We start from the raw sequence: 14,642 nt of genomic DNA on the forward strand, positions 1-14,642 counted from the left end.
TTTTCTCCCTAAACTTGGATTACTGGCAAGAGGAGACATAAGTCGAGGTGCCGTTGCAATGTATTGTATTCGTAAAATAAACTCTGTAAGACGTTATTTAAGAGTAGCTTTTTTCCAGTTTGTACTTAGCTTACCAATAGTTTGTTCTGGTTGAGTCTCATTTTCATTTTGCCATTTGAAAGATGATTTTTGTGCATGAGCTTCATTTGGTATCAGCTGGTGCAACCGCATTCGTCTGCAATAAATTGAAGCAGCTTCTGGTTCTAAAGCGATGAGCAACTGATCCGAAAATTCTGGACTGGCGATTCCTGCCTGAAAAAATACATTGTTAACAGTTTTTAATATAAATATGCCTACAGATTTTTTTGATGCAAAATTTTCCGCGGCGCTTCAAAGAGATATAGAATAGCCATAAATTGAGGAAAAAATCCAAATCTAAGTAGGGATTTTTTTGTTCAAGAGTGCTTCCTTCAAAAAATTCTCCGAGAAAATTTTCACAAATTTTTGAATTTCACTCGGAACAAAACAAGGGATAGCAAATTGATGAAACAATCAACCAAATTTTATTGTGGAATCGGAACAAGCACTGATAAAAACCCCCAAGAGAGTTGCAATTTTTGCTTCCACTCCATATGGGTTTGCGTAAAACCCACGAAATAGTCACAAAAGGGTTTTTAGTCTGGTCCCCATCTTTCACATCTACCATAAAGTTCTCAGCAAATCACTAGAAAGAATGCTTAGGCTTTGGAGAGAACTTCACGAGAGATATGTAAGGTACCCCTGTGTGTGTGTGAAGTTTATGCAGGATTTAAATTGCTCTTCATTTTTTTCTCATTGGATAAGCAGTGTCATAGTGTATATACACAACGTGGTTTGTCGATATGTTGCGATACACGAATCAGTAGCGCTTCACAATCGCTAGAACGCATTACATGTAAGCTGAAAGTATCACTGACGCTGTGGGTAAATATCAAGAGGTATATTCGATCGTGACATTGAGAAAATCATGACGTAGTGGATTAAATTCGATTTCAGAAATGCATTCGTGGTCATTTTTCTAACGGTCAGTTACGCGCCAAACACGCAACGAAAGTACATTTTTCCACCAGCAGCGGGTTGCTACTTCTTGAAAATGAACTGAAATATTCAATCCCGTTCATCGAGCTTATATTACTGGAGGGAGTATGACGTAAGCGGTCTTCACCTTGGCAGTGCTGAGAACGTTGTCCGCAACATCATTCGTCGGAAGATCACGTGACTCGGTGAAAACACAATCCCTCGTTATTTTCTTATGGCATAAATAGGAGTTTTAAACAATACATATGAAAGAAATAATTTCAGCACCGATGAGATAATTCCAAAATTAATGAAAGAGATAATTTCAGCAATAATGAAAGATTATTCCAGAATTAAGGAAACAGATAATTCTCCAAAATTAATGAAAGCGATAATTTCAGCAATAATGAAAGATTATTCCAGAATTAAGGAAACAGATAATTCTCCAAAATTAATGAAAGATTATTCCAGAATTAAGGAAACAGATAATTCTCCAAAATTAATGAAAGCGATAATTCCATCATTAACCAAAGGTAATTTTAGCATTAATGAAAGATAATTCTAGAATTAAGGAAAGAGATAATTCCAAGATTAATGAAAGGGATAATTCCTGAATTAATGAAAGATAATTTCAGCATTGACGAAAGTGATAATTCCAAAATTAATGGAAGAAAAATTCAAGTTTTAATGAAAGAGATCATTTTAGTTCCAAAATAAATGAAAGCGATAATTCCAGCATTAATGAAAGATAATTTCAAAATTAATGAAAGATAATTTCAAATTAATGAAAGATAATTTCAAAATTAATGAAAGATAATTTCAAAATTAATGAAAGAAATAATTCTATCATTAATAAAAAATAATTTCAGCATTAATGAAAGAAATAATAATAAAGGAAATAATTCCAGAATTAGTGAAGGAGAATTCCAGAATTAATGAAAGAGAAATAATAATTAGTAAAGGGAATAATTCCAGAATTGATGAAAGAAATTTTTCTCAGCATTAATGAAAGAAATTTTTCAGCATTAATGAAAGAAATTTTTCAGCATTAATGAAAGAAATTTTTCAGCATTAATGAAAGAAATAATTTAATCTTTTTTCATCTTTAGATGAGTTCTCTATCCTTTTTTTTAATCTTTAAAACGCAATATCGCCAAGCAGGAACTGTGTTTTCACCAAGTCACGTGATTTCCTTGCATTCGATGTCGCTGCCGTCGCGGCGGCTGGATGATCCCGTTAGGCACAAAGCTCGGCCTTTTACGATTGGCGCTTTTTCCCTTCGTGAAGAGTAATATTATATTCTTATTTTAATATTCTTATAATAAATTCGCCCACTATATTGGCAAATTTATCACCAGATTTATGAAGTGTTAACCAAATGAATATTGATATATATATATTTTATATATATGTAGATATATTAATATACCTATTTGAATTTTTTTTAAACCAAATCAGCACTTTTTTGTCAAAATGTGGTAATTTGCTCTCCTTCACTGATAAGTGAAATTTTTTGAAGGAAGGTACATATACAGTGCATAGTGTTTACTGTGTGTGTGCGCGATCGGTTTTTTTGACCCTGTGTGTCTTTCGAATTAAATCACATGGTCAGTAAAACAGGGCAATATTTTTTTGAGCAATTTTAAAATTTCATCAAAACTGTTACGCGTAAAAAACTTCAATGAAGATTGTAAAAACGGTAGCTTGGTGGAAACAGGACTGGTGAAAACACTAAAATAATACCGATTCAGTCAGAAACTTTTAATCAAACTAATTATTTTATGAATTGAGATATTCAAAGTAATTAGTGATTTCGGATTTTTTTTTTCTATTGCTTATTCATTGAGAGAGTCGCATTTTCATACCGATTTATACATGTTGAGACGAAGATTTTTAATTTCTTTATGACTGCAATTGATTTTTATCGGGCTGAAATGTTGATAAATTTACTTGACCTTATTATAAGAACTATTGTGACACGAATTCGAAATTTATTCCAGCCTACGATTCGTGCAGAACCTGGTCACATTTTTTCAGATGATTTTTCATTCGGAGGCGCATTCATAAGGGGCTGGTTGTCTTAGCCCTCTTAGCAGAGACGGACTTCAGGCTCTCATCGCCCTAGGCACTACTAATTTTCCCGCTTTTTGAGATGCTCTTATATTTAGTTTCTTAATTTCCCCCCCCCCTCCCGAAAAATCATGCCCTCCCCCATAATGAAAGCCTTTACTGTTTGTTTTTCTAAATATGGTTTTTCATCATGTTAATATTGTTTCATACACACACTCATAACATAAATGAGATGCCTTAAAAATTTTAAACTGTAAATTCTAGACTCCATCATGGCAATTTGTAACTGTGATCGATTTCATTCAACAAGCTTATTGTGTTGATCAAGTTAATTGTGTTGCGGAATCGGAATCAAAAGCTGCGATGCAACCTATAAGTCTTCCAAAACTTCTGAATGGGAACTGAAAAAAAAAAACCTCATCTCAAAATTGTTAGTGATACTTTATTCATTTAAGGGATGTCACGACTCCTGAAGTTGATTTTTCAAACATGACTAAAAATATTTCATTCAATTGAAAATCAAATGCAAAAAAATTTCGTGTCGATAGGGGGATTAATTTATTTTTTCAAAATAAAATTAAAAAATTAATGAATTATATTAAAACGACATATGTTGGCCCGGGATTTTATTTTACACTATAAAAGTTTGATGAAAGATCTTTTACGAAACTTCAAAAAAAAAAAAAAAACAACCAATAAGCCTATTTTGGTTACATTCGCTCAAATGTAACCGATACGCTTATTGGTTGCATTTTCAAAGTTTTATAAAAGATCTTCATTAAACTTTTATAGTGTAATCCCGGCCCTAGTAAAATGAACAAACTTCGATATTTGATCGAAATCATTAGAATTTTATGAATTTTTAAATTTTGAAAAAATGTATAATTTTAAGAAATCAGAATTCAACATCTAAAAAAAAAATTCTTCCCATGGATTAATTTCTAAAGCTGAGGTTCATTTCACTAACACACACGGTGAGTAAACATTTCTGCAAAATTTCAGAATGTTTGGGGCAGTCGTTTTTTTCTTTAATCACGGATGAACTCAAAAACTACAGTCTGAGAAAATCGTAATAACAATCGCGTAAAAAGTTGTTAAGTGCAATACACGCAAGAGAGGAAAAAAACTGGTTTGCTTTCCACAATTTTTCAGGGTTGTAACATTACTATAAGTTTCTTGTACGTTCTGTGAATTTGGCAGGATTATTAAGTGACGTAATTAATTTTTAAAGCGATGTAACTAATTAATTATGGGTCAACTGAAAACACTTTTCAGTATTAGTTTTGCGCAAGGAATCACGTGTATACTTATTGGGCGATCAATGTGTTCCACTTTGTATATGTCAAGCAATTGCGCAGTATCAGCGAAATTTTCACCGTACTTGTAATGCGTTTTGACGATAGTGACGTGCTTCTGCCTCATGTATCGCTGCTTTTTGACTAACCGCAACGGGTATAAAACACGCTGAAGCATATTTCTACACTGCTCAACAAATAGAGAAAAATGGTGCTCATAATCTAAATCTTGTGTCATTCTGGACAAACTATATATCTCCATGAAGTTCGTATGTAGGAGTAACAACAATTTTCCTGATATAATCATATAAGGAACAATATAATCTAATCTTTTATCTAATATAATCACGGAAGTAACCAACGGGGTAAAGACAACTAACAATAAAAAAAAAGCTACGAATTTCTAACGCGTTTTTACACATTTATGGGTGCCGTCTTCAGAGGATAAATATAACCACTATCACGCTGACTGAAGTTTAATTTTGGGTTGGTTATCAAATCTTAACTCTCGTTTCTTCAGCGGAGAAAAGTACGTCCGTTTGAGTCAGACGTTGTGGTCAAAACGAACGGATGTACTTTTTTCCTCTGAGCAACCCAAATGGGATCTCCAGTCAGCGTGATAGTGACGGCACCCATAGGGTGTCAAAACGCGTTAAAAACTCGTGGTTTTTTTTTTTTGTCATCATTTATCGTTGGTTCCTTCTGTGTTGATAAAGTTAATAGCTAAAATGAATTACTTTATATGCTGCAGTTCTCATGAACTGTTTAGCAGGCTGCTTCCAAATCGCAGGAACAGTGACAACCCAACGGACATCTTCATTAAGTATCCTCGTAGCTGACTGATCACTGAGCTCCTGTAGGGCGTGTTCTTTAAAATACCCCAGAGCGTGAGCAAATACGTCAACTGCTGGCAAATGTTTTCCATTCGCTGCTCCGATTTCCGTTTTTAGACTGAGATGCTGTAAAAAAGAAATACAGTTTCGACAATAGGATCAATAGTTCAATTTTAATAAGAAATATGATTTTTCTTTTACATCATCACAGAAATATTCTTGGAAATCCTGGGAGATATGGATAATTTTCATAACTTTAGAACGAAAAATGCAATTTATTTTGTGAAATACACTCTAATTCACTTCAGATTTTCTCCGTGATTTCGCTGTAGTAATTTTGAATTTATATGGAGTTTGGTTTTTTATTTTATGCTGATTGACAGTTTTTTGATAACAATGTGGAATAACCAACGTACGTATATTTTACTTGGAACATAATATACGTGGGATTCTCGGATGCGACAATTAACATTTTCAATTGACAATTTTTTGACAGTATGTGCCATTAATTAGCAATGTACCGTATTTATCTCTATGAAATGTCATCCCTTATAATAGGAAAAAGCCATATCCCCCTTCCAACCCCTGAAAATACCTCTTTTTCTATCGATAGATAATGAAGATACCCACAGAAAAAATAAAAGTTCCAAATTATTCGGATTTTTTATTATTCGATTGAAAGATAATAGGAGTTGTGAATGTAAAAAAAAGTGATATTTTTTAGACAAAGTATGTAGAGTTATAGCTTTTGGTGAAATATGTATTATTATACGGTTTCAAGGATCTTTGAAAACCATTTTTTCCCTCTGTCAGAGGTGAATAGTCTTTTTAAGAGACTTCCGAAAAAGCGAAGGCATTCTCACGCTTCGATTCCTTCAGGATGCAATGGCTTTATGTTACTGACCAAGCGGTTCATCGCATCTTCTTTCGGATGGACTGCTGAATGTGAATTGCTACGCCTTCATGGGCATCGAGATGGTCACAAAATTTTTCGAAAAAAAATGTATAGAAGTTCTATCGGTCAGTAGATTAGTAGAGTTGACTATTTAGACCTAATCTATGCAACAGTATCTTCGAAGAGTTACGCAACGTGAATCCTGTATGATATTTTAAACTTTATTTGTTGACCGAAAACCAAGAAGAGAATTAAACAAGGAAATGATGCTCCAACACTTCGAAGATAATTCACCCGAGAATCCTACGTATGTTATGTTCCAAGTAAAAGATACGTACCTTGATTATTCTATAAATAATATATACACCGTCATTTTACTTATATTTTTATTTTATTGTAGACAGTATCTTTCACAATATTGCTATACAGCCACTCTGCTTCTTAATGACATGTTTCAACCTTTTTTTTTAACGATTCGTTATTCCGTTGAGGGTACGTTACCATTTTTCTTCAGTCTATTCGCGTACCCTCTGCGAATGCTCATCCAGGATGGGAAACCGTTGTCCCCTCATAGGCTGTTCTAACTTAGGGAATAAGTCAGTTTTTTGATTTTACTTTAGGACTATACGGCACGTGAGACGCTTCTTGCTCGCACTCACTGAGCAAATCCGTCTCAGTCTTCCTACAAGTGCAAGCATGCATCAAAGTGCAGAATAAGATCCCCAATTGTCAGTCTATTTTTGTGCTTTTTCCTGCGCAACCGTTTCACGATGCCCTGGTAATATGCGGCCATCAATCTTATTCCGTATCAAAGTCCATTTGTCATGAGGATTGCTCTGTGATCATAAGAAAAAATAACTATTTGTTTGACCTATATATATGATTGTGCTCGTCGAAATTTTTTGGGTCCCAGGAATGAACTTCTCTACTCGTTTGACTGTAATTTAATATGAGGTTCAAAGTCTCTGCTCATGTCAAAATAGCATACGCTATAGAACATGTAGCAAAACATTTCCTTTTTTCAAAGTTCTTCAACCACAGCTGACTGTACTTCAATTGAGATTACATTATCGACGGTAGTACCATCTTGTGTCACGAAAAGTAACTTATTTTTATTGTACTCAATCTCTATTGTTGAACAGATCTTGCGAATCAAGACTAGCGATTGCCGATTTTCCTTTGATGTTGATAAGTTTTAATCTTTTTGTTGCCGTATTGCTTTTGTTATTTAATAAAGTTTCCGGATACACCCATTCTTCGGGAACGCATTTAAATCTCTCTCAGATGTGAAGCGGGATGTCCCTGGTCCTTCAATGTTCAATGCACCATCTTGTGCATTACTTTTGGAATTTACCTCGTAATTATACGTTTTGAAATAGAAAGTGTATTGTTAACTTACCTCACTGTGGTGCAAAGTCATCTTGAATTTATCGAAATATAACCATCTTTTAGCTTCTTCTGCATCTAAATCATGATAAAAATCTCTTGCAGAATAGCCAAAAGAATGAAATTTGCCTTCCGGTGTGAGGAGGAGAGTAGTTGGAGTTTTTTGATTAAAAACGCCAGGATCGCCTCCTATTAGAAAGAAAGCGAAGGTGAATAATAATGCTTCATAGAATAATTAAAATTAGTGCATGGTTTGTGAGTAATTTTGAAAGGAAATTATTGAGTGAGATTAAATGTACTTGCTTCGATATTGAGAAAAGAAGATCATCAATACCTACCATCCCATTTTTTCATCATGTGTACGTTGTCAGGATCTCTGGTGAAACTAAAGGCGTATCCACTGTACGTGGTGCCAAAATCAATGGCAACGACAACGAAATAACCTTGGTTATGGGAACTTGTGCCCGAGTCCACTGAGCAAGGGCTTGTTCGGTGACAAGCAACGACGTCTTGACACGAGTGTGATATCGGTGAATTATCTAGAGACACTTGCAGAGGCGACGATAACAGAGGTTCAGGAGCTTGTTCTTCTACAAATTGAGTATAAATTGAGTACAAAATCTTTAAATATCGAAAATAAAAAATCACTTGTTTTATCACGGCATTTTGGTCTTGGTCAATGTTTTCGGTTGTAAATAACTGCATGATTGTTCAAAATGTTAGGCAATTTTATCCTAATAACTGTTACATATAAGGTATAATACTCACCAGCCGTAAAAGATACAGGTTCTGGAAGCGATAGAGAATCGTCCTTGTTATCTGCTTGGAGATTTATCCTTCTAATTTCATCTGTGGTATTACTGTCGATCGAGAGTACCTCTATACTATTGGAAGGTGAACTGCAGCCTCGTAGAGGACCAGATTGAGCAGCAAAAGTGCATATTACCTCTCCCTGGTTGTGTCCTTCACCTTTAAATTCCAGAATATTCTCTTTTGGATTCTCGATAAATCCATCTTGCACACTTGTGCCACTATTCTCCTGTTTATCGTATTGAGTTGAAGATTCACGAGCTGAGTTTGAAATGGTGACAGCTATGCTGTTACTAAAAGAATTCGAAAAACCACATTTTGAGGAATTGGAATTCAGAATCGTCTTGCTGATATCTTCAAGCATAAGTTCCTCTATCAGATTGTCACACTGGATCTTATCGTCTCTTGGAATTCTTGACATATTTCGCATTTCTAATGTCACCATCGTTTTCTCGTCTGAATCTGTGTTCTTTTGTAAATCTGCATGATGAACAGCAATATTGCCAGTTATATCTTGAGAAGTTTGTGCTTCTATCAAGGAATTGTCTAAAGCTCTAATAGCTTCCATGACATCAGCATCCCTTACATCGTGTTCTTTCTCCAGTAATTTGCTTTTTTGAATCTCCTCTAATAATTTATCCGTTTTGTTGATGGATTTCTCTCCTCTTACACTTTCCCTGCTGGTGTTATGCTCAGAAAAATATGAAGATTTTGTCTCAGAAAAATTGGCGTTGCAATTTTTTTCTTTATTCTGGTCACACTGAGTTTTTTCTCTGTTTTTTACTTCACCACTGTTGGATTTTTCGACAGTGGCTGGCTTCCTCTTGATGGTTCCAGTATCATATGGCTCTAAAGACGATTCCTCAAGTGAAAGCATTGTGTGACAGAAATCGTGGAAACCCGCGACAATGACTTCTTCCGGAGCATCTAGTTTGACGTTATAACATTCTGTAATGTCTTCTGATGACTGGTCTGATATCGTCGTATTCGGTGCACATTCACCGAAGTCTAAGATTTCACCTCTGTTGTCATCTGTTGAAATGTGGGAGTGATTCAGTTTGCTCGTTGGCAGTGATCTGTTGTTGTCTTCACAATTTTGTTCGAACAAGGGTGTTGTTGAGTTTCCTTGTTCGTGCTCGCTCACATCCGTAGAAGCTGGATGCTGATCAATCTTTTTCAAATGCACTTCCGACGGAGAGGTTTTCACATTCCCAGGTGGTAATTCAATCCTATGTTCTACGTGGAATGTGAAGTTTGCGTCATTGTCCTGACGGTATTTGTCTCCATTTCTTAAATAATTGCTGTAATTATTGTTATAATCACTATTGGACGACACATTTATCACAGCATTTTCTTTTTTAATGTTACTTCGAGACTTATTTCCCTGGAAACTGTTCGTTTTTTTTATAATACTACTCTTCACTTCATGTATGGCTTGAGTGCCAGGACCAATTTGAGTCGTGTCACTGATGTTATTTTTGTGCTGTTGCTGGTTTGCAAAATTTATTTGAGGTATCGGGACTATCTCACAATCTTCTTTGTATTCTATATTTAAAAAATGGTCGTCAGACTGCCCATTTAGAGCGTTTGTTTCTTCGATTTTGTCAACCAAGTTAGAAGCATTCGTGTCAGCCTTTTGACAATGAACGTGGTTTTCCGTAATTTCTTTGTGAGTAGTTGTGGATTCACTTTCGGGTTTTATTATAACGCTCTTATCTTTAATAGAATTTTCTGGTGTGATCGTATGATTGATCAAAGGATGTGGGTATTTCTTTTCTTCAGTTGAAATTTTGTCGGTATTGTTGTTCGTACGCTGGTTGACAGGTCCGAAATTATACTGGAATGGCCCTGAATTTTCTCCACTCGCAGTGCGTCCAGTTACTAAAACTTCAGAGCTGGAATTTGTGTAACTTACAGGAAGACAGGCTAAATCCTCACTGTTACGTTCACTGTCGACATTATTGACATGATTGCAGCTGCTTTTTTCTGTTTCCTTCGATTTTTCTGTATCGCATTGTCCATTACCACTTATTACAGTAATTATACTGCACCCTAGTTTCCCATCGCCATTCGTAAAAGCAGTCGTTGTATCTTTAATTTCTTTGATTCGCTTTATAGTGTTGTTGTCGGTTGTTATAAATACCACGGCCAAACCATTCTGTGAAGTATTTGTCGATACAGAAGGAGCATCTGGAGGATTAACTGACTGAGGAGGAGTTTTCTCGATCTTATCCGCGAGTTTTGGAGCTGGTGGTTTAGAACTTCGGCGATCACTCGAGGGCTTCACTGTTGTGCTATTATCAGTAGATTTTGTGTTTTCAGAGCTGTTCAAATGCGCCTGACTTCCATTAAAGTAATATTGTGTGTTACTTGAGTATTTGTGTGTTTTAGGAGGTACTACGACTACTGTACTCTTTATTTCACGTTCTGTAAGTTCCAGTATTTCGTCAATACAAGCTTTTGCTTTCGACTCACAATTTTGAATAACCTTATTCAGTGTGGGCGGCTCGGTTTTCGCAGTTGTGTTTGCAGCATCTTTGGCATTTTTTTCTTCAGTACCAACTTCAATGGTTCGTATCAACGATGAAACTTTTTTAGATATTTCGGAAGAGTCTGTTAGCTTTTCTCTCTCACAACTTGTTTGAGAGGATGATTGGTCCGGATCTTTGTTACTGGTTGTTTTTCTCTCGCTCTGAACTCGAGCTAGGGTGACAGCATGTTTTAAACTGACGTCTTTCTGGTGTACCTCCTGCTTCGATGGAAATTCTTTTGAGCGAGAATCCGAAACGGATTCTGCCTGCCCGTTCGAACCGGGGCAAGAATTTCCTCTTTGTACCTGAGGTTTGAAGAGTTTCAATATTCTTCCTACTTGAACTGTTTTGAAAGCTGTGACGTGACTGGTGGGAGGCTGTTTTCTATCATTGTTCTGAGGAAAACCAGCGATTTCTTTCGAATTACCTGAAATAACGGATAAAAATCAAATCAAAATCAGATAAACACTATATGGGCAAAATATAATTTAATGACAGTGGCTGATTAGTATGGGCAGTTACAGTATGGATCGTGGCTTTAGTCAAAATATTTGGTTGAAGTTTTAATAATTTCAAGTCACTAAAGCCCCGTTTACATGTGCAATATTGCGGTAGCATTGGGAGTGCTGGCACTCGCTCGACGACTTTTTTTCTGACAAATCCTTGAAGTGGGTTTTAAACTCGCTTTTTCCATTTCCCATGTAAATGGGGCTTTAATAGCATTACAGTCCGTTTACATGGGAAATAGAAAAAGCGGGTTTAAAATCCGCTTCAAGAATTTTCACCACCCTCTATTTCTTTCCTTACGAAGGAAAAAAGCCGCTAAGCGGGTGCTAGAACTCCCAATGCTACCGCAATACTTGCACATGGGAATGGGGCTTACTTGGACTACAGGTGGTTACTCTTTGTACCCGACACGGTTTGCCGGAAAAATTTTCTTAATGGTGGAAAATATTTAAAGATAAGTTTTTTCCTGTACCGCAACATAAGTCTGTATGAAAACAGCCGGAAACGTGCCGCTGGGCACTTAAGTGAACTGGAGGTGTACCGCGAGTCACTCAAGTGATTTGGAAATGTGCTCGAGGTCGCTTAAGTGATCTGGATATGCGCTTAATGATTAATATAAATAATTATAAAAGGAAATGTGCCGCGAGCCACTGAAGTGATTTGATTATCTATCGTAGACCATTGGAATGGATTGGTTATTTATCGCGGACCACATCAGACGCCTCTGAGGACATCCACATTGCCGCGGCCACGGGTTGAGCATGTATGGTATAGAATATTCCGATGTATACATCATGTTTATGATTTTCGCTTTCATAAGAAAAATATAACTAGATTATTAAACTAAGATGTTTTCGTATGATTTTTCTGACATTGTTTGTTTTCGTAATCAAATCTAATCCTTATGATAGTAATATTTCCGCATATCCGTAATATTTTCTCATCGACTTATATTATTCCTTTGCACATCTGAAGCTCACATCCATAAGTTTCGGTTTCGGTATTTATCGAAACCGGAATTGCTCGTCCTTAATCGGATTTTCCAAACTTCGATCTCCATCTTCAATGTTTTGAATTCATTTAACCTTCTACGGTCTACGAGCAGAGAGTTCATATACTTTTTGATCGTATTCAGGTTGAGATCCTCCGTATATGTGAAGTCAACTTGGTCACACGCCATTAATTGTGGATGGGAATCCTAAATCATAAGAAGGAATACATTCCGAAAGCTTAAGGAAATTTCACGCGACTCAGGAGGCTGAAAACAAATTACATTGGCCAGCTAAAACAAGTTGAGATCAGAGCAACGTAGTTTTGTATAGGAACTTTAAAATATAAATATTGTTTTAGGCCGGTATTACACTGTAAAAGTTTTATGAAAGTTATTTTTTTTACAAAACATAAAAAATGCAACCAATAAGCCTATCAGTTACATTCGATCGAATGTAACCAAGAGGCCTATTGGTTGTTTTTTCAAGTTTTGTAAAAGAAACTTTTATAGTGTAATCCCGGCCTTTTATATATATATATCGCCGTATATATATATATATACTGTTTATTTAGAATCACATCCATGTGTTCGTGTATTGTTTTCGTTAAGTTATTTTAGAACATACAATCTTGTGTATTTTGACAGATATAAAGCAGTAATATTTGTCAGTAAACCGTCCCACCCGGGGGCCAATTCCTGAAGTTAAGAGAGGCTACCAATGTCTCTACTTTAGTGCCTCACGCCACAGTGCTTGAAATAAGGAAGGCAGGGTCGTGTCTCCAGTGGTGTAGATGGTAGCATGCTTGTCCGATATACACGAGGGCCTGGGTTCGAGTCCCGGCGGAGACAGGATGACTTTTCTTTCCGAGTTCACCTCAGCATAATATCCCGAAAAGAAAATGTTTCCTTGATAAAGCAGTAATGTTGAAGAGTTATGAACTTAAGAGTGCCGTCCGGCCGTGGCCCTAGGTTGAGAAAAAATGTGTGTTCTAAGGCACTCTATCTCTCTCTAAGTAGGAAGTACATGTAACGCCAATTTAAATGTATACTATAGAAAATGATAAGTACCAATCTCGTTATCATTAGACCCCTGGCCATACCTGGGTAGATCTATGGGTTAAGGAAGGCCTGATTAGTTTTAAATTTTCCATAGCCACTTAAATTATTCTTTGTAGTGGAGATGAATTAGTACAAAGTATCGAGTATAATAATAAGTATCAAATCCGAATTTTTTTTATCGTTTTTTCAAATCTGGTTTTACAGTATTTCCTACGTCAATTAAAACGCCATTTTTATTGAGATTTTTTATTTATTCACTAGTTTTCATTGTGGCTATAAAAAAAACGTACATGTTTTTCTTTTTTATCATTCATCCAGCTCTAATTTACATTAAAGTAAGCGTCCATATTAATTAACAGTTTTTCCCCCAATGAGCAAAAAGAAACAAAACATGTTTTTCCAATACAGTCATTTCAGAACGAAGCATAAAAGCAAACAAGAAGTAAGAAAAATTCGAATTTACTGTTCAAAAAGAGTAGGTTCAATAGATATATTTTTTTTATAGTACGAATGTGGGCGTCTCAAATGATCCCAAGTCATAAAACTAGTTTCTTCAGTAGATAAACTAGTTCTTTCGCCCACAAGCTACTAACTATACAGCGAAAGAAAACCTGGTAATCGATCTGTGGTCGCAGAAGTCATTTGACGAAGAATCTATTCAATAAAATTATGATTATAATAGAAAATTTAATGCCATAAATCAATTTTGGAGAGAGATATATAACGTTTTTTTTTACCTTTTTGCAAATTCTTGCATTTAAAAAAATACCAATAATTATAAAATTATTACAAAGTATATGTACACCAGTAGCTCTTGGAGCCTGGAGCTATTTGGAACCCTTGCGGTCCTAGAATATTTTAATGAGGCCACGGGGGAAAAGCAAGTGAAAAAGATAGCTGTGGCAGGTGGTTAAAGGAGGCCATACAGATCTGTGAAGAAAAATTCAGATATAAGAAAATAAAGCTTTTAAGTGACGTATAGTGGAGAAAAGTAAGACTATTTTCCGAATAAGGCAGAACTGCCAAATAGAACAAGGGCCCATCTCAACGCGTGGACGTTTCCGGGCATTGGCTGAAGGCTCCGCGTTCATAAGGGGGGTCGGGCAACATGGTAAGATCCGGTACCATAATTTTCTAGAGAAAGTATGTAAGTATGAAAGTTGCAGTGTTGCCAACTTACTTATTTTCTAACTAGACCTTGTCATTTTA

General features: G+C 35.8%; 1 protein-coding gene and 1 non-coding gene across 2 annotated transcripts in view; one reads left to right on the forward strand and one right to left on the reverse strand.

Moving 5' to 3' along the window:
• Positions 1 to 14,642, reverse strand: part of LOC149084991 (uncharacterized) — a 55,650-nt gene that overhangs the window by 6,141 nt on the left and 34,867 nt on the right. Inside the window, exons 2-6 of the mRNA XM_089232739.1 lie at positions 8,304 to 11,303; positions 7,874 to 8,125; positions 7,549 to 7,724; positions 5,159 to 5,380; positions 135 to 312 (exon numbers count right to left, since the gene is read on the reverse strand). Coding sequence (XP_089088865.1) covers positions 135 to 312; positions 5,159 to 5,380; positions 7,549 to 7,724; positions 7,874 to 8,125; positions 8,304 to 11,303 — 3,828 coding nt within the window. The remainder of the gene's footprint in view (positions 1 to 134; positions 313 to 5,158; positions 5,381 to 7,548; positions 7,725 to 7,873; positions 8,126 to 8,303; positions 11,304 to 14,642) is intronic.
• TRNAI-GAU (transfer RNA isoleucine (anticodon GAU)) lies at positions 13,150 to 13,223 on the forward strand. Its single transcript has one exon. It is a non-coding gene; the product is annotated as a tRNA-Ile (tRNA).

This window comes from Pholcus phalangioides, unplaced genomic scaffold (assembly GCF_987345545.1).
Source record: "Pholcus phalangioides strain wild (caught in Gottingen) unplaced genomic scaffold, Ppha-v1.0 ptg000007l_1, whole genome shotgun sequence".
Lineage (NCBI taxonomy): Eukaryota > Metazoa > Arthropoda > Arachnida > Araneae > Pholcidae > Pholcus > Pholcus phalangioides.